The sequence below is a fragment of the Glandiceps talaboti genome, chromosome 10 (genome assembly GCF_964340395.1).
Source record: "Glandiceps talaboti chromosome 10, keGlaTala1.1, whole genome shotgun sequence".
Lineage (NCBI taxonomy): Eukaryota > Metazoa > Hemichordata > Enteropneusta > Spengelidae > Glandiceps > Glandiceps talaboti.
In genome coordinates, this window is record NC_135558.1 from 11,730,999 (window position 1) to 11,755,732 (window position 24,734).

The 24,734-nt window shown below is 36.2% G+C and overlaps 1 protein-coding gene across 1 annotated transcript in view; it reads right to left on the bottom strand.

The window, feature by feature from the left end:
* Positions 1 to 1,280: 1,280 nt before the first annotated feature.
* LOC144441200 (uncharacterized) overlaps positions 1,281 to 24,734 on the bottom strand; it is a 53,834-nt gene continuing 30,380 nt past the window's right edge. Inside the window, exons 4-18 of the mRNA XM_078130751.1 lie at positions 23,490 to 23,634; positions 22,817 to 23,015; positions 21,972 to 22,444; positions 20,066 to 20,405; positions 19,337 to 19,442; positions 17,952 to 18,074; positions 16,182 to 16,352; positions 15,194 to 15,360; positions 14,412 to 14,542; positions 13,501 to 13,576; positions 12,888 to 12,971; positions 11,889 to 12,777; positions 9,805 to 11,011; positions 8,704 to 8,854; positions 1,281 to 5,863 (exon numbers count right to left, since the gene is read on the bottom strand). Coding sequence (XP_077986877.1) covers positions 5,392 to 5,863; positions 8,704 to 8,854; positions 9,805 to 11,011; positions 11,889 to 12,777; positions 12,888 to 12,971; positions 13,501 to 13,576; positions 14,412 to 14,542; positions 15,194 to 15,360; positions 16,182 to 16,352; positions 17,952 to 18,074; positions 19,337 to 19,442; positions 20,066 to 20,405; positions 21,972 to 22,444; positions 22,817 to 23,015; positions 23,490 to 23,634 — 4,734 coding nt within the window. The 3' untranslated portion in view covers positions 1,281 to 5,391. The remainder of the gene's footprint in view (positions 5,864 to 8,703; positions 8,855 to 9,804; positions 11,012 to 11,888; positions 12,778 to 12,887; positions 12,972 to 13,500; positions 13,577 to 14,411; positions 14,543 to 15,193; positions 15,361 to 16,181; positions 16,353 to 17,951; positions 18,075 to 19,336; positions 19,443 to 20,065; positions 20,406 to 21,971; positions 22,445 to 22,816; positions 23,016 to 23,489; positions 23,635 to 24,734) is intronic.

Here is a 24,734-nt window from a genome sequence, read left to right on the forward strand (position 1 = left end):
AATTTGATATTTGTTGTGATTGAAGTTATCAGTAGGACTTGCACAAATTGTGGCACATCTTTGATCAGACCCTACTAAATTTTGTACAGACACAAATGTACTTTAGTAATGTATCAATATGTTGCAGTAATTCATCATTCATACTTCAACTGGAAGTACCATTATAAATAAGTGTAATGTTTATTTGTTTGTATTTCCTGTGACACTTTCTCCAGTAATCTTTATCTTCCATTGATATACCCTAGAACACTGACAACTTTCAATGAATTCTGTATATATTGACTGACTGTTACTGAAAACCAGTCATTTTTCTAAGAATAATCATGCTGAAAATGACTTTTATGAGACCAAGTTTGGTATCACAACTACGAAAATGTAGTACTGTATGAAGATATTTAAAAGTTTTTATGACCATATAAAGAGGCATTTTGAGTTTTTTGTATGCAAGTATTTCAAAAGGAAACAAACTGTTGTTCCTAATATGTATGTACTAGATATTTATCAAGAAAAAATTCCCCAAGTAAAGTTTCATTCCAAACTTAAAACATTCATAAACGTTTGGGTCTTGAGTCATTTGATGATTACAAAACACATACATGCTTGGATTGCCAAAATGGAACATTGAAAGATTGAAACTCTTTTTCTCACCTCTGCTGTTCTTTCAGTGGGGCACTGTTGCATCATGGGTAGTAACAGAAATGAATATTTATTAGATGAACTTTAAATATTCATGATTCCTAAGTGCTTATTTCCTTCAGACAAATAGTCATGAATATGCATTGTTCATCTAATACACATTCATGTCTGCTAAGATAGTGTGCAACTGAAAGAATAGACTTGAAATCAAGTTTCAACTTGGTGTTTCTTGGCAAAAGAGTGAAATGTATGTGATGTGAAATCACATGAAATGACTCTCCAGAACCCATGGGTGATGAAAATACCTTTATTTCCTGGAGTTGTGTTCTCCTTTCAATAGTTGTAATATTGCTGAACTTGTCAAGAGGAATGACAACCTATGTTCATAAACATATAGTTGTGTATCAGATGCAGTGTGCCCTCTATTGAGAGCCAAAATTTTGTGGTTGCGAGTCAAAATGAGGAAAAAACTGGGATTTCTTGTGAGTCACCACATAGTAAGAGATAGGGGAACACCAAATTTTGCTGCGTCACTACAAAGTGTGTGTGCGTAAGTGGCATGTCGAATTGACACTGATCAGATGTCCTGATAAATGTGACAATTCATATGAAATAAAGACTTGACTAAACACAAGATTTCTAAGAAATAATTTATTGCCAAAAGTACTAAACAGTACAGAGAAAAGTTGCAAGTATTTGGCAAAAAAAGAAACAAAGGCATGAAAAAAAAACACAAATAAATTACATACTAAGTACATTATACTTTGCTTAAATCTATTACGTAACACTATATTAAAATAAAACTGAAAAAAAATATTCAAAATTCATTTATTTAAAAGACATACCACATGCATAATTAAAATGGCTATTCAACAATAAAACTTATCTCTGTATCTATCGTGTTTTAGATTTTATGGCCTTCCACGACCTACAGCAAAAAAATAGAGGGAACGTAGAGCTTAAATTACTTTATAGCTTTCATCTTACAGTAAAATTATTAAATTACTATTTACTATTGCTGCTCAACCTTACTGTGTTAAGACTGCTAGATGGTAGTGTTAGCACAATCCAATCATATTACTAGCAGTGGTCATGTGACTGACATGTGACAATCAGGTGACCAAATAGTCTAACTACTTTGTAATCACATAAATTTGGTATCTACAATTACTACATCCATAACAAGTTACACTGGCAAAGCAATTGTCATAACAATCTATGACATAGTTGACAAGAAAAAGTGAAAAATCTTCTGGGGTTTTGAAATTTTTGAAACAAATTATCTTTATTTAGCTGGCAAGACCCAAAACACTTTGATTACCTGACTTTGCACCCACTTTTTTCATGCCAATCTTAAAGTTTTTATCACTCTACACCAAAGTCCTTCCCCGAGGTCAAAGGTCATATTAGTAGGGAAAGTCAAGGTCACAATTTGGACAATTGGTCAAAGTTCAAATCAGTTGCAACCAGACTCTAAGACACTGTCATTACTAAATCATCATGATTGTCATGACAACTTCTTTTATAGTTTTGTAGTAACTTAGCATTTGTTCATAGAATGTTGTATAAATTTACTATGTATATATAATGTTGCCTTGCGCTTAATAGCATTAATCAAAACACTCTGTATCAAGCACCTTTCTCTGTCATCCAGCAAACTGATGACGAGAAAAGATATCTTACATGTGATAATGTTACAAATTCTGAATTTCTAGTACTTGAATGACTTGATTAAATTACCTAAACCAAAGTGAAAAATGGATGTACCGGTATATTATGATTAAACCTGAATAATAATGTGTAATCGATTTATTTCAATTGAGTGCATGAATCGGGAGTGAAAACAGTCCCAGTTGATCAAAACTGATATTTTTTGATTGCTTCTCATAAATCTGCATTTGCTTTTGAAATATGTACAGCACCATCAATGGAAAGGTGACTTGTGCTTCAGTAACACATGATCTGGTTGGCCATTTGTGCGTCAAGAACACATGGTGGCTGTTATCAGCCAATCAGGAACAATGTTTCATGATGTGTGTGCTTCAATAACACATCTGGCTGGCTGTGTTTCACTAACACATGATTTGGTTGGTTCTTTAATCAGCCAATCAGGAATGACGTTTCAAATGTGCTTTGATAACACACGATCTGGTTGGCTGTGCCTCAGCTCTTATCAGCCAATGAGGAACAATGTTTCATCAGTGTTCTGACAACATCAAAGTCACCTGTGTTATTATATGTAGAGAGTATGTGAGGTGATAATCTTTTCCCTAAGACATCAGAAGGCTAGAGGGCTATGTGCACCATGTTTTAAATGTACTAAGTATTGCATGTCAAATATGCGATTCAAAAAAATTACTTTTTTTTCCTCTATATGTACTACCCTCCTCACTCTGTAAATCTACCCTCCCCAACCTATCATGTCGTCTTTGGTAGAAAAGTCAACCTCTGCCTCTCATTAAAAAAAAAGACCTGCATAATGATTAATACCTGATGTACATCAATCAGTTCATCCTCCCCCATTATCAAGTGGACTAGTCTACCATACAATAGAAAGGACTATACCAAATATCCACTATGGGGATGACTGGATTGCATAGAAAAATTCACCAATTTTGATCTGATAAAACTTACGAGTCACACTATTCTTTAACATTAACATCAGCATTTACAATAAAATAGTACATATTATTATAAGTTATTTATTGAAGCATTGTAGCCATGATCTACAAATTCAATTTTAAAAGTCAAGTTATTTCATTTTCACTTCCTACAGTAAGTTACACTTATATCTTACAGAGCTAGACTGTAAGATATGTCGTGTCACTCACTGACCTGCTCTATCTGGGAGGTGTTGACCAATGTGTGAGGGCACCCCACCACAGCATACCTCACAAACTAGGTGTTGACTGATGTGTGAGGGCACTCTATCACAGCATACCTTACAGACGACCTACAGAGCTTAAAGTGGATGAAACACTATGGTACTGTATTTTACAATGTCTTGAAAATTAAAAAAACAATATGATGTACTCCTTGAAGACAATACACTATATACAATAGAAATGATATATCACACTGAAATATAGGGAGCATGCTATAGCATCCTTGAAATAAAAACACTCACTACTCAACACAGTACAATGAATTTACTGGGTATGGTTCAGTGTTTGCATTACAGTACAATTAATGGGTATGTCAATGTCTGCGTTACAGTACAATTAATGGGTATGTCAATGTCTGTGTTACAGTACAATTAATGGGTATGTCGATGTCTGCGTTACAGTACAATTACTAGGTATGTCAATGTCTGTGTTACAGTACAATTAATGGGTATGTCAATATCTGTTACAGTACAATTTGTGGGCATGTCAATGCGTTACAGTACAATTTGTGGGTATGTCAATGTCTGCGTTACAGTACAATTAATGGGTATGTCAATGTCTGCGTTACAGTACAATTATTGGGTATATCAATGTCTGCGTTACAGTACAATTAATGGGTATGTCAATGTCTGCGTTACAGTACAATTAATGGGTATGTCAATGTCTGCGTTACAGTACAATTAATGGGTATGTCAATGTCTTACAGTACAATTAATGGGTATGTCAATGTCTTACAGTACAATTAATGGGTATGTCAATGTCTGTGTTACAGTACAGATAATGGGTATCATTGTTTGTGTTACAGTACATTTACTATGTATAATAATATCTGCATTACAGTACACTTTCTGGGTATGGTAAAGTCTTACGTCAATCACTAACGAACTACCCTGTATAGTGGTTATGGACTACCTATGGACTACCTAGCTTGGTGACATAAACAACATATTGTGACACGTGATCAATTTGCACCTTATATGGTATTAATTTGCTACATTGTATGTCATTCATTCTCAGACTCATTGCTACCCAGGTTTATAGCAAGTATTCCCCACTGTACAGAAATGATTATATAGTTTTGCAGGCAGTACTGAAAAGAGTGAAATTGTTTACTTTTTAGGTGCCAGTCTCATGAAATGTCAGTGGTTGATATTTTACCCCATTTGACTGTAAAAAATGCTAATTTCATTCTTCATTCATACAGTATATAATAAAGATGAAATCATTCTTGAAGGCAGATGAGTATCTTCCTCTATCCCTCAAATACTGTATTACACCAGTTGTGGAGTTCCAAAAGTGTAGGCTGTGTACTTCAGTAGCTCTACATACAATAGTTACAACCATGTTGTTACTTTACATGTTGACATAACATGAGGAAGGAAGAATCTTGAGAACCAATTCATTTGAAAATCAAAGTCACTTGAATCCTCCAAAACTTTGCCATATGAAAGCTGGTTCCTTTTGAAATCATCACAAAAATGTGGCTGTTCCCCACCTTCTTTACAAGGGAATCTTTAAACTATTATTTTCCTATCGCACTCACACATTGTTTGGTGGCCATTTTGGAGTATTATGTGGCAAATTTTGAGACTGTTTTGTTTCTTTTTTCAAAAATATTACATGGTGACCCCTAATTTTTGTGCTTGATTTGAACTCAGAATTGGGTGGAGATTTCTTGAACCAAGTATAAACAAAAGTTAGCGACTTTCATTTCTGAGGCAAGTACTACTTTAGTGCATCTTGTAGGTACAACGTACGTAACCCTGAACTAGTTTACTTCACATAGCATTCTATTATTAACATATCATACCCTGTATGGTACATATACACAAAAACTGTTCACAATGATTGAATATTTCATTGCAATGTACTACATGATCAATGTTTCATAGCTTGTACCAGGTTTATGAGTACTTGATTGTACCGTTGTTGTATTCTTAAGGATGCCAGTTCTTGGCTTTTTCTGAGGACTGGCTACCCCAGCAGGTGATGTCCCTATACTGTAATTAGATACTCTCTGTGGACTACTGGTATTTGTTGGTTTTGTTTCTTTAATAGTTACTCTTTGAGGGCTAGCTGTTCCTCCTGATAATTTTCCTATACTAACTACTCTCTGTGGACTAGCTGTGTCTCCTGGCAATGTCACCGTTTTTGATAATCTCTGTGGACTAGCTGTGTCTCCTGGCAATGTCCCTGTTTTTGATAATCTCTGTGGACTTGGTGTGTCTCGTTGTGACTTTGCCATTTTGGATGTTCTTGGTAGACTGGCTGACTTGGTTGCTACGATAGTTCTGGTGACTCCGCCAGCCTGATGTCCACCAATGTCTTCCTCTATGCCATACCTATATTACCAATCAAAAACCACAAATCAAGTCAGTACAGGGAGACTGCTTAACTTAGTATTTTTGGATAATTTGAGTTATTCACATAATGGTGAATCATTTGAGTAGATTTTTGACATAAATAAATAACTTTGGCCTATAAATTTTGAAATAACATTACTTTAATTTGATTTTAAAATTATATTATTTCGGCTAATTTTTTGAAATATATCATCACTTTTTTATATTTGACATAACATTATTTTGACCACAGTTTGGTATGACATGATTTTGACTAAATTTTCACATAACATCATTTTGAATTCATTTGGACACAACAGTACTTTTGGCTTGACAGTGGTTGTCCCGGCACTATGGCTGCCTTTAGAATGAATCTCATCGAATAAAATTGTTCGACTGCATAAAAGTAATCAAAATTTGACATAAAATGAAAACTGCTGCAAATGGAGAAAACATGGGTTTCATTACAGGGTTTGACAGGAATACATATAATATGACACCAAAAACTGAAATGATCATGCACATGACAAAATATACCAGTATACTGCCCTCTAGAGTTCATGCATTATTGCATAACATGAAATGCTACATCACATGACGAAACATAACACTTTATACAGTATGTGTTCAGACAACAATTGGATAGTGTCTGCGTTACAGTTCATCACATCACATCACATTATACATTACATGTAAATGTTCAGATTACGTTACAGTTTGTCACATCACATCACACTATACAGTGATCAGTTAACACTTGGCTAGCTGTCTGTGTTACAATTCAAACACATTGCGTATGTGAACGTTATGTCAATTTAGGGCTTCCTGGTATAACATGTACAAATCTAAGGATCATTCTAACAACATTTTCTTTGTTCTGCGGAGGAAATTCCATTGACACATTTCGGCACTGCGCTACTTTATTGGTACAATGCACCTTGGGACCAAATTCCCTGAAAATCATAGTCCTTCAATTCTTTCCAAACTTTGTCATATAAAAGGTTATTCCTGGTCTTTTTGATATAATAAAAAAAATGTAGGTATTCATCGTAAACACTGCATGTAACCTTTCAGTAAAACCCAAGTCGTTAGATAATTTTAAGTTTGTAGTTCCACTATTTCAATACCTAACAATTAATCACATCTTTGTAAAATATACTTCACGATATCAACATTGGATGACTAATATACACAATTACCTCACCAGTACTGTAGGTGATGACGTCATTATTTGCTATCTACAAATTAGATAATTTTCATCATTCAGACCAAAATGTTTGTCTCTTTCTCGTCGTTGAAATAAGAGCCAATCTCATAATTTCACATTTGCTGCAGCGCCACAGCAATCCCAATCTGTTTAAAATCTGATGTAAGAATATGACTCGGCCACTTATTTACCTCCATTTCCTTCGTATATTGTCGTTTGTTTTATTAAGATGTTAATATCTGGATTAATGGATTAAGAAACGTGTTGTCATACCAGGAAGTTATCCTAAACACGACGGACACAAATTGATTGATTAATTGATTGATTGATTAATTGATTGATTGATTGATTGATGGACTACAAACCTAGGAATTGAGACTTGCTAAAACTCAGCTAAACTTGGTATTTGATTAATTTGACTGCCTTGCTTTGCTTGACTTCATCATGTGAACTGCAATGGAATGAAATGAAATATGAAGGTACACCTGGCTGGGTGGCCATGTCACATGACAAGGTGCACCTGGTGTGATGGCCATGTCACATGACAAGGTACACCTGGCTGGATGGCCATGTCACATGACAAGGTACACCTGGTGTGATGGCCATGTCACATGACAAGGTACACCTGGTGTGATGGCCATGTCACATGACAAGGTACACCTGGTGTGATGGCCATGTCACATGACAAGGTACATCTGGTATGATGACCCCCAGCATATGACAAGGTACACCTGGTGTGATTCCCAACGAACATGACAAGGTACACCTGGTAGCTGCAGGGGATAAAATGCAAGGTCAACCAAAACAACAGTATAGGAATACATACACATGCTTAGCTCTCATGAATTTGGTTGGCTAGGAATTTCCCCCAGAATCAGTGTAACAAACCCAAATCTTTGTGCTCCCCATTTCCATACATGTATAGCACTTTGATGATTCAGTTTTTCCACTTTGTGGTAGACACCCAACCAATTCATGAGAGCGTTAAAACAATCAATATATCATTACCAAATATGGAGAGAAAAAATTTACATAAAGCAACTGTATGATCACCAACCAGCATAATGTACAAGTACTATCACCAAATATGGTATGAAGTAAATCAATATAGCAACACCAAATATGGTAAAATCATTCAATCAATGAACTATAACAAATGGAAAATATATCACTAAAATATGGCAGAACATACAACCAATGAAGTACACTCAATATAAAGGTAAATGAAATATGTAAATAAGCAATGTACTCTCACCAAATAAGGCATATGCAAATGTAAGCAATGTACTATCACCAAATAAGGTATATGCAAATATGTATAAGCAATGTAGACACCAAATAAGGTATATGCAAATATGTATAAGCAATGCACTGACACAAAATAAGGTATATGCAAATATGTATAACCAAATAAGGTAATAAGATATACAACATGCTAATATTACCATACAAACAGAGACTTTCATTGTAATTTTCAGAGAAGATGGCAGGATACATGACTAGGGGGTCAAGCGAAGAAATACTACTTTTGATCATGTTGTTGACTGAGAGAACTACAAATGAAAAGGCCAAATTTTAAAATAGTACTGCTGTTTTGAGATTAAAGGCAGCGTGATGTCATCGTTGTTCAAACCTTTGATTTGTGCGTTCTATTTCATTGGCTAATCGGTCAGCTTCATCCTGTGTCTGTTGGGTAACTATTTCAAGTTCAGCGATGGCGGCAGATAAATTGTCAAGGTGTTGCTTTCTTTCTCGTTCCGTGTCATCAGATTTATTTGGCGATGCTGGATCTAGGTGAAGAAATTTGGCAACAAGAGAGATGGTCACTGTCTGCGGAGTACCCATCGACGGACTTCCAAATGAGTGGAGATATTGCTAGGCAGAATCATTTATCAGACAACCTTTAATACTTTGTTCAAGTTCAAGGTGGGGGTGGGGTTTGGGGGGTCAGGGATTTACCTAATTCTTGTGTAAGATCTCAAAATTTAGGTGGAAATATACTAAAAGACTGAAAGAGGAATTACTAAAGTGGTCCATCTGGCCACCAGAGGGCAGGCTTCAATATACTTTTAATCAAGGATGGGTAGGAATGGAAACAGATTAACCATTCCTTGATAAATCTAGATAAAAATAATCAGTAAAATCATTGAAAAATACAGAAAGTGGATGTTTTTTGTTGACTATCAGCTCTCACTGGCAGTTTGGAATTTTTATGATGGATTCCATTGGCTTGCAAAGAACTTGATCTAAAATATTGAGACCAACTTAACAATGAAAGTTTGACAATGAAAGTTGAGAGATATAAACACCCTTATCCAATCTCCGCATTCCACATTTAAACACCATAGTTACAGTGAAAAGCCACACCATGATAACACCCTTAATAACCATCTTGGTATACCCTATTTCATTGACAGTGTGTGTATTAATGGAGTTGTCCTATTTACATGCATATCTTGGATAACACAGTGAAACCACAATTACAGATGTACCGATCTTTTTCACAAGTCTTCAAATTAAGTAACTGTAAACATACACTAAGATCAGTCAATTTTCGTGATAAATAATTTTATTTCAGTGACAACTAGGATTTTCCCAACTACATGAATACCTTGGATAACAGTGAATCACAACTCCTGATCTACCAATCTCTTTTGCAAGTCTTCAAATTAAGTAACTCTAAACATATACTATGATAAGTCAGTTTTCGTGATAAATAATTTGACTATTTTACCTTGTTGTGTGGTGAACTTCTTGACAACTTTGTTCTGAGCGACACCATTGGAGTCGGTGACGTTGGTACCTTGAATGGTAGTATTGCTTGTTTGCGGTTGGTGATGTTGTGGGTAGCTGTGTCTGTGCTGAGCCTTGTCAGATGATAATATTGATTTATTCCTCTGTGGTACTGGTGGTGGTACTTTCTTGCTTGCTTTCTCCGTAGTGGTAGTTGTGTTAGGTGAATCAATAGATGCTGTGGCAAGTCTTGGTGGTTTTGGTGGCGCTGACGACATGACGGTGGTTGTTTTGTAAACAAGGTAAGCATCACTTGATGGCGTTGAGGGCTCTTTCTTTTCTTCTTCAGTTATATATTTACTGACATTGTTTTGAGTTACTTCCTTAGTTACAGTTGTCGTGGTAACACTATGCTGCTGCTGCTGTAATTGTTGTTCTTGCTTTTCTTGTGGTTGCTGCTGTTTTAGATGCAGTTGCTGCGGCTCCTGCCTTTGCGGAGCATGTTGTTGTTGTATATGGTGTTGTTGTTGCTCCTTACGATAAAGGTGTTGTTGTTGTTGTTGTTGTTGTTGTTGTTGTTGTTGATGTTGTTGCTGTTGATGTTGCACCACTGGAGGTGATGTGCTTCTGATGATACCTATAGTAGCTTTTGATGGTCCAATCACAGACTTTGTACTTGTTACAGTTGGTATAACAGACACAGCTGTACTTGCTGGGCTTGGCCCAATCACATTCGTTGTTCTTACAGGGCTTGACTGCATCACAGTTTTTGGACTTGGTAAGGTTGATCCAATCACAGTTATTGTACTTGTAGGGATTGATCCAATCACAGCTGTTGTACTTGCTGGGGTTGATCCAATCACAGTTGTTGTAGTTAAAGGAGCTGGACTGAGTGGAGATGATGGAACACTAACTTTGTCTGCAAGTACTGTACTGGTTTTGGGAGTCGGACTATAACTTGACACTGAAGAAAATGGTTTCCTTGGTGGTGGTGGAGGGGGTACTTTATTATTTTTGCTAGACGTGTGTTTTTGGTGTCCTTCTTGTTTATAAATGCTACCCAAATGTTGGTTCTCTCTTTCATTTATTTTTTTCAAATTGTCAGTCTTTCGTAGTTGTTGCTGTCCAAGCTGCAAAGATTTCTCAAACTGATGCAGCTCCTGTGCAGTCATCGGTCCTTGCTTGGGTTCTCTTGTTCGATTGGTTGCCTGAATAAAAACAAAAAAGACAAAATGAGCCAACCACAGGAATTTAGACAGCTGGTCTCACACTACTACAAGTTAACAGCACCAAGTTTTTTATTGAAGTTGAAATTTTTAACCAAAATTCAAAATTCTGAATCAAACTTACATGCAAGTGATTGTAATGTACTACATTATCACATAGAGAGATAGTGATTTTATAAGCAGACAAACTATCCCCCCCCCTTCCTGAATTGAGGTTTTTTTGATAGTTTGTGGCATTATAGTCACATTTCTTAGAATCTAATTGGATTTAGCCAATCGGATCACTTTATCTGATACACTCCTTAAATATACATCAAAACTAACATCGCCATAAAGTAACTTAGCAACCAGCCCCGCTGTTTTTTCTCTTTGTTTTATGACCAAGATTCCATATTTGCTCATTTACATATTAGAATTGACCAATCTTATTGGAAAGACTAATTTATTTACATACTACAAAGAATATCCAAACCAAAGATTTTCTCTAAGCAGTTTTTGTGTTCGCGACTTATGACCCAAAAAATGCATCTGATTTTCGTCCTTTACCCAGAATAATCCTAACAATAGATACCAAAAGCAATATTCTGAGCACATTTCACTACAATCAACCAACTTTCCATCTGTTGACATTCGATTAAGCTTCTTCTTTACCAGCAATCATACCCATTTTGGTCAAAAACTCTTTAGTTATGCTGTTGCTATGGCTTTGATCATGGTTGCTATGGCTTTCTTGTTCTTATTTTGGCATACTTGCATCCCTAGATACACATCAATGTTATAAATTTCAATGTTATAAATTTGTCATAATTATAAAAATGTCTTTTATTTACTGGATACTATTGTAAAATGTTGTATTTACCTGTACATGATGAACTGTGCTGGTTTCAATAGTACGATTGGTTTGAATAGGTGTATGACGAGGTGACATACTTTTGTATTCTTCCATCAAACTCACTCTCTTTGGTGTATGAATTGCCGCATCAGTGTAATCTGGTGTACTTGGTACCTTGGTATCATGAGTATCTGGTGTTACAGTATGACTAGGGGTCTCATGAAGGCTTGATGTATGGCTCACAGTTTTAACGTGGGTTGTTGCATAACTCATGTTATCAGTACGGCTTGGTGAATGAATTGCAGGTTCAGTACGAGTTGGTGTGTGAATCGCAGTATCAACGCGAGTTGGTGTATGAAACGCAGATTCAGTACGAGTTGGGGTGTGGATTGCAGTATCAACATGGGTTGGTGGATGAATCGCAGATTCAGTACGAGTTGGTGTGTGGATCGCAGTATCAATACGGGTTGGTGGATGAATCGCAGATTCAGTACGAGTTGGTGTGTGGATCGCAGTATCAATACGGGTTGGTGGATGAATCGCAGATTCAGTACGAGTTGGTGTGCGACTACCTGTTTCAACACGGGTGGCATAACTTATGGTATCAGACTGAGTGCGACTTGGTGACTGAATCGTAGTTTCAATGCGACTTGGCGACTGAATTGTACTTGCAGTACGACTTTGTGATTGAATTGCATTATTAGCTTGGATTGGTGTATACCTCACGGTCTCAACACGGGTTGGTGTTTGACTTATGGTATCGGTACGAATTGATGAATGGATCACAGCATCAGTCCGGCTTGGTGAATGTATTGTGCTGTCAGTGCGGAGTGGTGTATAACTCACTGTATCAACACGGGTTGGTGTAGAAGTCGTTGCTACCGACGATGTGTTCTGTTCTTGTGCAGAACTCAACCTGGAAAGTAACGATATGAAAATAAGCTTCATCGATACCAAACTATAATGCCACAAACTATCAAAAATGATGTCCAAAACGAAACTGAGCCAAATCTTCCAATATAATACCTTTTCAAAGTAAACAGTGTCCCTGTCAATTTTTTACACCTCTTCAAAGCAGAGTCCAATCTCAACGGTTCTTCTTTCAGGAATCTGTTGATAAAACAAACAAACCATGCGAACATAACGTAAGACTTAACTATAATATCATATTGTATCATGATTATATTAACAGAACATGTTACATGTGTAAAATCTAGATTGAAAACATCCTTGCAAGCAACATTGTGAATGAAGTGCCCACAATGACAAATCCTTCAGTCTAGTGCATTACATTAATACTGACAATGATGCAAAGGAAAATACTGTTGCAGTAATATCTTTTTCATGTTTGGTTCAAACATCCATTGATATTTTGCTGAGGAGAAAAAAATGAACAAAATCAAATTTTCATATTGGTTCATGTCAGCGACCCATGTCGACAAAATGTACAGTTTCTCTACAGTAGAAATTATGAAAATGTCAACAATACTAAATTTACAATCTCTTTTCAATCCAGAAAGAATTTCACTCCTGTCTCAACAGCAGTGCTATCATGAAGAGTATCAATTTTTATGGTAGGACTATGAAGCAGCATACTAGAATAGAATTAATGACATGTGTTTGAACTTTGAACTTTCACCTTTCCTCCTGCACCACGACCTCCATTTCACCTGTCATCACTTTCTTCATGTTGTCTCCAAGTATTGGGAAATTAACTGTTGGTAAAAAAAAACACAAATAGAGTGTCAAAACTTAGTGTACTGTTAGGCCAAAAAACAAAAAAGAATTGTTTCTGGTGAGGGCATTTTGTCTAAAGTGACGCAAGTTGTTTTTCTTCTTTAAAGTTTTTTTTTAATTAACAAACCTGTCACTCAATCTACTATTTATGACAGTTACTGTTCTTTTTATTTAGTACTTTACAGCCAGTGTGTATGTGGGGCAGATGTCATTTGTTTGTTGATGATCGGCTCTGCAGTTGTCTTCACTGAAGTAGGGAGGGTTATTTTTGTGTTTTCCCCCATACCTGCAGACTTCATGGTCTGGACAAACACAGAAAAAAACCAGACTGACACGAGGGTATTTAAGTGATGCATGCGCTGGCCAAAAACAATTGTTTTTGTTTGGCCTTAGGTACGTATTCAGTACCAGGGTATATCTAGGGTTTATTCTATAGACTACAATAATATGAAAAAATTCTTATGTATGCATCAAAATATCACCACTTCGGTGAAAAAGTGATTAAAGGGTCATACAACTATACTAAAATTGCTCAATAAATGGTTTTAAAGGGGGAGCGCCATTCCAGGAAATAAAGACATTTTCAAGAACTTTAAGTTCTATAGAGTCATTTTATGATTTCACATGACATAAATCTTGCATAATTTCCGAGAAACGCCACATTTAGAAAACTATTGCACCTTCACTGTTCTCAAACAGGTCTACTGTCACCCTATGAGAGTTAGCAGATATACATATATAGGGCGTGACAAAATAATGGACCTTCCAATCTCATGGTTGCCATGACATCAGAAACCTAGTTGAGAATCTCACCTTTTTGTTCAGCTAACATCTTACTGACATTACCCAATGACAATGCCAGTGATTCTACATCCTGGGCATTGACATTGCAATGTCTGTTTATTACATGTTCTCTCATTTCCTCCACTGCAGCTTCCAGCTCTCTGGAATGATACAGAAGAAATCATTGAAAATTTGTTATGAAAACTTGGCTAACTTGAACCATTATATATATATATGATATACAGATTCCATCATTTTGCAGAACATTAATTGTTGATGTAGGCAAAGCTGTGCCAAGTCTTACTGCTACACCCTCTGGCAATTCTGTTAATTTTTAAAAGTGACTACAGATTGCACAGCACCAAAGGCACTGTCAAGGGGGTTACTCCAGAGGACCAGAGGTATTGTCATCTTTGGCTTTTGCTCAGTAACCTTCCGAGCACTGATCTGAGGTCTTCTTACAAGATTAAATTGTACCTTGACGGCTGTGTATATTATGCAGGTTTGACGAGAAAAATCCGGAAAATACTACATTTTGTATTTTGGTTCATTGTACGTATGTACACTCTCCAATTGGTTACTAAATCACTCAACATGGACATCAGGTCTAAATGTTAAAACATTTCACTAGATATGGTAGTATTTTCTCTCATGAGAGAACCAAAACTAAACAAGCTAACTTTGTCGTATTTTGAGACAGCTTTGGAATCCATACAAGATTTTAAAAGAGAAATACAACAAATAGCCAGAAATCAACAAAACATCAAAATACACCTTAAAATATAGAACTAAGTCTGTCTCAATAATATTACCTTAGGTCATTTTCGATCTTCTGATTCTGTTGAAAATACAGTAAAAATTCTTGATGGCCCTTTGTTCGATGTGCTCTCACTGGATGTTGATTGGCTGAAGGGGTTGTTTGTAACACAAACTGGATATTACTAAATGCCTGATGTAACATTTCTCTAGATTGCTGAGTCTAAGAAAAAAAAACCAGAGTCATCAAAATTTCACTCTGTACATGATATTGCGTAATTAGTCTAGTAGATGCATGCATCACTGTGAAGCAATACGTTTGAAATTGTCAACTGAGTAATAGACCTGATCCATATACTACTACAGCGGAAACTGAGCTATCAGTTTAGTTCAGACAGACAGACAGACAGACAGACAGACAGACAGACAGACAGACAGACAGACAGACAGACAGACAGACAGACAGACAGACAGACAGACAGACAGACAGACAGACAGACAGACAGACAGACAGACAGACAGACACAAACTAAAACTGTTGTTGCTGAATGTGATACATTACACAAGTGGGTGATAACAAATACCTGTTGGGTGAATCTAATCACCCTGTAATCAAGATAGTGTAAACATCGTAAGTTCACAAAAATGTACACTAGATCGTGGAAGTCATCAGAAAGACCAGCCTCCTGTGAGTACAGTTAATAAACCAGTTTCCATTCAATAGTTTATTTAAACAGATCACCACAACAACTTTATAGTTTGTGCCTATCTTTGTAATACACTTGGTTTCTACTGTTGTAAATCATGGCACGAGATACGAGATAATCAACTTGTGAATTAGCCAAACAGATAATGGATTGACACTTTAGATAAGTTAAGCTCCAACTCAGTAGATAAATCTATAAACAGACTGGATAATTGATTCAAGAGTTAAGGCTTAAGCTATGCCGATAATCTCCAAAATCCCTAGATTATTGACTTGTGAGTTTAGCTAAGTAGATAATCCGCATAATAATCTCTGTAGATTATGGTGTTACAACTGACCTGTTGTAAATGTAATTTTCTGATGTTCTTCAAGTCTTCTCGTAACTGTTTACACGTCTTCTTCAAGTTCTGAGCAGTGTATATTATTTCTACACTTCTGACAGGTGACATGGCATGTGGAGTAGTAGAACTCTCATCTGAGACAAAAAAACACAATACTTCAGTTAACCACTTTGAAGCTAAGTTTGAAAGAAATATTGTGTGAGGGCTTGCGAGATTGGGAAAAAGTGTCCAGACTTTTGTCACAGATGCTAATCACATGGAGATGCAACAAACTTCATCCAACCAAACTAATTCTGAGGTCATGAAAATTGTATTTTCCTAAACAGACTGCCACAATCCTCAACTATCATGGCCTTCACTTCCAGTCCAGTCAGAGCTTGTAAACAGCACTCCTAGTGGCCAAACTAGAAAATCCTTTGTTTTTCTGATAACCAGAATATGTTGTACAGTCATTTGTAGTTTGTGCTATATGTTTTTATTATAACTATATGGTTTTGTGTGGAATATGCCAAGATGCAAATGTGAAATATTTAAAAGAAAAATAAGTGAGTAAAATCATAGAAACCATAAATACAACTTTACATTGAATTGTCATAAGACATGTTTTAATAAGACGTACATTGAAAGTTATGGAAAATGTTAGAACACGAAAACAGGAGACTCACCTTTCTGATTGGCTACGGAGACAGCTTCTGTTGTCCAATCAAAGAATCATGCAAATAAAGCCATGTGTTAAGATGGTGAGTGAGTGAGTTCATGAACAACATGCAATGACAGTATGCAACAATAGCGTGTCTTATTTTTGTACCATACATTTTATATCACTTTGTTGATTTGTCACTTTGCCAAATTATCAGGTTGGCTGAAAAGTTATGTCAGTTTAGCAGCTAGTAGTCTGCCAAAACTAACCAGCTGTCTGCATAAATTTATCAGCATTTTGAGTAAGTACCTTTCTAACATGAACAATAGAACTGCTTCAGTCTAACAGTGACAATACTTCATAGTTTATAGTTTGGTTATTTCTGTGGACTTGACATTGAACTTCAATATTTTTTTCAAGCGTTCTATTTATAACAACTCCATTATTATCAACTGCAAATTTGGCAAACTAAGAGACTTGAGGAAATACAACATTATGAACAGATGAATGAACTGTCACGGTTTGATACATCTTGTGAACAGCCCAAATAAATTGTCATTTTTCTATTGTTACATACTGGTCATTTGACACACAAAGTTAAACAGAGTGATTCCTGTAGATTTTGATGATTGATTCCCAGATTTTGACATTAAAGGGTATGGATACCTTGTGCATTCACTTCTGTGAAATAAAAACTTGGAAGTTAAACAAGATAAAATGGGTTTCATTCACTTTGACTTATCAGTGTAGAGCTGGCATCGATCTAAACTTAGGTGGAAGTGAAATATGAGCCTTGATACGGAACTTCCAGTGAACATATTGTCAACTGTTATTATCTTTATATAATTACACCAACAATAGAAAGTCAATAGCGTATTTAATGGAAGTTTTCCAATCAAGGCCTGCATGTCACTTCTGCCTAAGTTCAGATCGATATCAGCTCTGTAATGATAAGTGAAATGAATGAAACCGACACATTTTATGCCAAAGTTTTTATCAAAACATCGTAAATTCACAAAGTATCCTTTCCCTTTATAGGGTGATTACACACAGATTAGAGAGATCAGTACAGAATCACGACACTCCAGATCACCATAGATACGGATCATTTCATATAATGATCATACGTGGTTTATCTTACCACTTCGAGTTGACCGTGAACTTTCAGAAAGAGCTACGCTGCTACGTTTAGTAGTTCTCATTATCTCCTCACTCAGATTCACCAAATCCTCTTGACTTGAACCACTCGACTGGAATTAAAACAAAGTCAATTTAAGAACATGATTTGACTAGCATGATGAAGACTCATCTGTGCAAACGTTCAGTCTATGTTTATATAATTAACACCATTTTGCACTAAGATATCCTATTAGCTCACCAAATCTTTTTCCAGGTAGCCATCACAGCTTTGTCAGTGTTTTCTGAAGTCACAATGCATGCGTGACTTCAGACAGTTATCCCAAATTCAAAATTCAAAATTCTCGAGATAATTGCATGAAGTCACACATTCGTTGAAAACACTGATGAAGTCATTGGTGGCTACCTGGCAAAAGCTTTGGTGAGCTACTAGTATTTCTTGGTGCAAAATGAAGTTAACTTTATGAACACAGTTTTCACTCGCAATTTACTAACATTATTACATGTCAAATTTGAGTGTAAGACTTGAACCTTTCGACTAGCAGCACAACAAAGTCAAATTTTAGTTTCAACATGACAACATAATTATCCCTGCTATCAATTAACACCAACTTCCCTATTCTTAATTTTGCTTCTACCAGGTTAATACATTGAAAATGATGCCTTACGATTTGAGTTTTAACTTTTGACACCAGGTTTTCTTAGAGATTCAGAAATACAGAAGTGTAATTTGATAAAGACCCTGGGATTACACCTAGTTTAGTCTGCATTCATTACACTTATATTTCGAATTTTGAATTCATGCAAAATTTCAGTTCTTCACTGTCATATTGTCAATCAAGTTAAACACTGTGACTGACTTTAAAGTCGCACAAGCTGACATTATATGATTTTTGCTTACGTGAAAATATTTACAAAAAAAACATCAATTAAACTATTCCAGTATAATTTTAATGTCAGTACATGCCTTCTATGAATTACAATTTGTGTTCTGGTATTGTTAGAACTACTGATTGCATAGTAGAGAGTTCCTGTACATATTTTGATACGTAAAATAAATTATATCATCAGATCATTTATAAGTTATATCCTAATACCAGGTTTGAGTTCAGTCAATTGCAAGTGATCATTAAGTATACATCAATAGGTAAAACACTATGAGTACCTTTTAATATGAAGAAAAAAATTACACCCCAAAAATCATATAAACTCAGCTTGTGCCCCTTTAGTTTGTACTAACATACATAATTCATTGTTATACTAAAAACATAAAATAAACAATTATACAGAACTTAGTGAATATGATTTTTATCAAATAAAGTAAACATTACCATTAGTTTTTCCATAAATTAACATTATTATATATTAAACTTACGTGTATTTCTGCAGCTGGACGTTTTTGTTTATCTCGCTTGACAAGTGCTGTATGTACCAAACCAGCTAAGTTTGCTATCTGCGTCTCCATCATAGACATACGGAAACTAAAACAACAATAAACACATCAAAAATAATCTACAGTTTCCATAGTTACAGTAAACGATGAATCAAGATATATACTATCTATTGACTTATATGGTTCTAACTTATAAAACTTGTTTGTCAGTATATTTGTAATAGATCATTGAAGGAAAAGAAGATATAGAAGAGTTCAAATTTTATTTTAATTTGTACAATTTTATTCTTATTATACATCAACAATCTTGTATTCACATCAATATATATATACATATAATTCAACACAATTTAATACCAGTGAAAGTGAAACCACCGTTTATCAAAATAGCATGACCCCAATTTATAAACACACATGTGCACACACATAGTGACACATACAGACAGATGCAGACACACAAAGATTCAGACAGAGACAGACAGACAGACAGAGACAGACAGACACACACAGATACAGACAGACAGACAGACAGACAGACAGACAGACACACACACACACACACACACACGCACGCACACACACACACACACACGCACACACATACATACACACACTTACATACAATATACACTAACAGTTCTTCCTAATTATTCACCATGTTCTATGAAATTAAGAAAGTACACACAAGTCTGGTCAAAGAGCATATATTACCTGGCATCGCTGTCACTCATCGCCGGTGTAGATCTCCCTGACAACGACTGTTGATAAACACGCATCGTCTCACTATCACTTATACTACCATTATTTAGTTGCGGCATTGATCTTTGTTGTTGTCGTAGCAGGTACTCGGGGTTTGTTGGTGTAATGCCATGTGCCGTGGTGTATTCCATTTTCTGTGGGGTGGAGAATGCTGAAGGTGATCTCATTGGAGCTGAAAGGGGTCGATTACCAGGACTCACGGCAACCTGTCTCACTGGTGAATACACCTGTTTCCTTTGCAAAGGTTCTTCAAAGGACCTGCCACCAGGTGGTAGAGTGGAGGATCTTGACACTGTAGAATAACAAGAAACATGGTATAAACAAGTTGAAACGTCTATAAAAAAAATCACTCAATATCGCTGTCTTGTACCTATACTGTGGTATGATTTATAACGTTTCCTGTTTCTGCATGGTTTGTTTCAAATGACCCCCTAAGATATTGGTAATGATGATGCTTCATTTTTCAGTACTATTGGGAAGAAAAACTGTGTCCATTCATTCACTATCATACCTTTGCTTACTTTACTAATTCATAAAATTCAACATATTGTCAATAATTTATTTACATTACATGTAAGAATATCACCTTAAGAATACATGTCACCATGGTATCACTGCAAGAGACTATCGTTTATTATATTATACCAGTATATTGATGGTGGAAATCGAGTGATCTGATTGGTCTAGACATCGAACTAGCGCGTCTAAAACGAGTGATAATGCACTGCTGGCACGCGTCCAAATTTTGTTCGTCTACGAGCGTTGAGTTGTAGTCCGCCGTGATACTGATAGTGAACTCTTCGAATTGTCAGAGGAGGATTTTCTCTCAATGAGACAATATTTTATGAGAAATAATTGAAGGAAATTTCGAAAGCCACCAAGTCATCGCGTATTTGTTCAAATCATCGCCTACTACATGTACTAAGGCCAAGGCGCTTGGCATGCACGAGATCCCAGCCTCGGCGCGGCTGGAGTGGAAACATTGGTGAGCTGTCCTGTCCTGTCATAAAAATGAAGCAAGTGAAAGAGGTTATACTGGCCGACTTACCATTAATCTAAATATAAATTTGTCTGGGATCCTGTCCTAGAGTATCAGTCATCAATCAGAGAGGGAAATCCTCAAACCCGAAAATCTACTGAGGTAACTTCCAGTAATATAAATACATTGTAAATATCAACCTGTCTATCACTTCACCGAGTCGCGAATTCGGCCGGGAACGATCGAAGCACGCTGTATTCAATAAACCACTTCAAGTTTATACCTTGAGTCAAACAGGTTGTTTATTCATCACTGTGCACTTTTAATGAGCCGATCAATGTACAGATTATCCCTAGAAACGATTCGCAGGTAAAATAAATCCAGTCGCTGCACGACGTTCACGTTGAGGCCAAGATCAGCTGTCTTGAAAAGCAGCGTTATTGTTATGCAAATTAGCCACAGGGGCGCATATGAAACGAGAAAACGTTAGTTCTTATCTTGTTTCCGATATTTTCAATATACTGGTATAATATAATAGCGATAAACCACCCCCTGGGGAAGGTATACCACTCGGTTTTGACCAGTGAACTCAATATATGCACTCGCTATCGCTCGTGCATATATTTCGTTCACTGGTCAAAACCTCTTGGTATACCATCCCCAGGGGGTGGTTTATTGCTTAAATATTTCCTTATTCGTGGTTATCTATTGAGTTTCACTTGCAACTTGAAAGAATGATATTGAGACAACAAAGGACAGAAAGATGTGGAGACAGTCTGACAGAGACAGACAGACAGACAGACATACATACATACAGACAGACAGACAGACAGACAGATGGGTATACAAAGACACGCATAAACAAATAGATGTACATACTTGTAGAGACTGGTCTGGTTTGTGGATGCATTGTCCTGGCCGGCAGGGTTGAAGTATTGATAGAATCAGTTGGCAGTGCAGGGCTATAATTAGATCTACTAGTACTATCCACGTGATCCATTGATTTATACATATAGACTGGACTTGACACTTGATGTTGGGGAACAGGTGGGCGGGGACTGGAGGCAAGGTCTTGTACAGGAGGTCGGTGCGGACTAGAGGAAGGATCCTGTGCAGGCTGGGGAGGGGGTGGGCGTGGAGGTGGTTCGTTGTCGTCTTGTGCAGCCTGACGGTGATTGATAGTAGTGGTTGTTATCGTTTTATGTCTGTGTTGTTGAAAGTTGGTTGTTCCCTCGTACTCCGGTTCAGAGTAGTAACTTGTAGCTGGTCTTCTTGAACTTGCAGCAGATGATTTATCAATGGATGACGGTGCCCCTTCCATTAGTCTGACAATACTTCTATCTCTGATATCACTAAAATAAATTTAAAAAAAAAAAAATATGCATATGTTTTTTAGTAACCTGTGTCTTTTCTCATCGAATGAATGAATAGTGAATTTCTCGGGAGTTTTGTTAATAAGAACACTTTTTGAAATATCTCTACAAGAATATGTAAACTATTATTTGTTGCATAAAATTTTGTAATTTCTTGCGCAAAAAAACATAACCATGAACTTTCACAGATTCACAGATCTCCTTTGAAAGATATTTATAATTTTGATACCTAGGTGAAATATTCAAAATCTAAATGTCTATCTTTCAAAAAATAAACAATGACCAAACTATTGCCACTAAAAACGGTCCAGTAGTTCAAAGGTTAGACAGCAAATATCCCATAATACTTACCCAACATTTTCTAATTCATAGAATATTTCAGACATTGGATCTCTAATGTAGATTTTACGATGAGTTTGTGTCACCATTTGCATGGTGAGATGTCTGGGAAAAGCCCTGACAAAGAGAGCCCGTATTGTATCAATTCCAGTCACTTCATTGGGCATCCAGGCTCTCTTGGTTTCATTCAAATATTGTAAATATATTAAACCTGAAAAATAACAGAGCAACACATAATTTACACTGGGTAAACAATTTCACAAATTAAAACTATGGCCAGTACACAAACACGCACGTATATGCATGCATGCACGCATGCATGTATGCATGCACTCAAGCACACACACATACACACATGCACTACACACACACAACACACATACATACATTATATACATACATACATGCATGCATGCACATACACACATACATACATACATAAATACGTACGTACGTACGTATGTACGTACGTACGTATGTACGTACATATGTACATACATACATACACACACACACATACACACACATACACACACACACACACACACACACACACGCACATACATACATATTATTTTGGTTAGTTATTCATCTCAGTACAAAATGCATCTACAGGTTATAACTACCACATCATCCATCAACCTTCGCAATAACAAACAGACTACTAATTAATCCATTATCTTACCTAGTGGTTTTGCTTTAGACATATTAACCATAGGTCTTACGACTGGCAAACTAGTACGGTATTTACTGCCACGTTGAAACTCATTACCAGTCAACTTAGGTTCCATTACCATCTCAGTATCATCTATACTAAAATAACGATGTTCCTGTAGAGAGAGTTATAAAGAACATACGTCAATATTCAATTTGTAAGTAATTTCAAACCCTATGTAAATTTTTTTAAATTACCAACAATTACAAATAATAGAACATATGTACATACCTCAAGAAGACAAACAAGTCATTATAGAAGACACAGACCTCAAACCATACCTCACACCCCTACTTCACACACACACCCATCAGACAGACACACAGACGGACAGATGGGTCCCACTGCAATAGTCCGCCCTTTGAGCTGTACTTGTAATAGGAGTTATAAAAATAGCTATATATGTACACACTAATTATGTCTGACTTGATATCAAAGCATGTAACTATACATCAAACAGATAATGTAAACAACGTATCACACTACTTCATTATCAAACCATGTATTGATACCGAAACTACACATGTGATATCGAAAGATACAGAAACATATAAAACTATAAAAAAAACTATACAACAAATGTGACACTAAACCATGCACACCTCAAAACCCAACATTACATGTAAAAACACATATAAAACACATATCAAATCATGAACGAATGCATTCCATACTTTCCCTTTTTAACCCACATCCACTTAAATAGATCCTAGCTCAGCTTGTGACGTGAGATATGATATGATATGACTACACAACGCACTTTGACCTACAAGTATCAAGAACTAAAAACACTTAGCCGGGAGTCAGGAAAGAGGATTTATTTTGTGCCTGGCTGACGACGCTTTTTCTTATAGTAACTACTTAAAGTGAAAGGCTGAAAACAATGGGTAAATCTTGTAGAATCTCTCCGTCAATGGTAAAGCCGACATAATCCTATAGTTTCTGACTTTTTCTTTTCACTAAGATGTATGCATACACAACAATGCCTATTTGCATTTCATTGTGTTTTATAAAGAGGTGAAATCTATCTGAGTTCCCCAGGTTTCTTAAATCAGAGTTCCCAGACCAAAATTATATTACTAAGTATGCAAGCACGCAAGTTTACCAGGATCACTAACCAACATTATGATGGAATGTTTGGAGAGCCATGCAAGTTTTATCAGATTCCCACCACTGTTATCAGATCCCCATCAAAATTATGGTACAAGATATAGA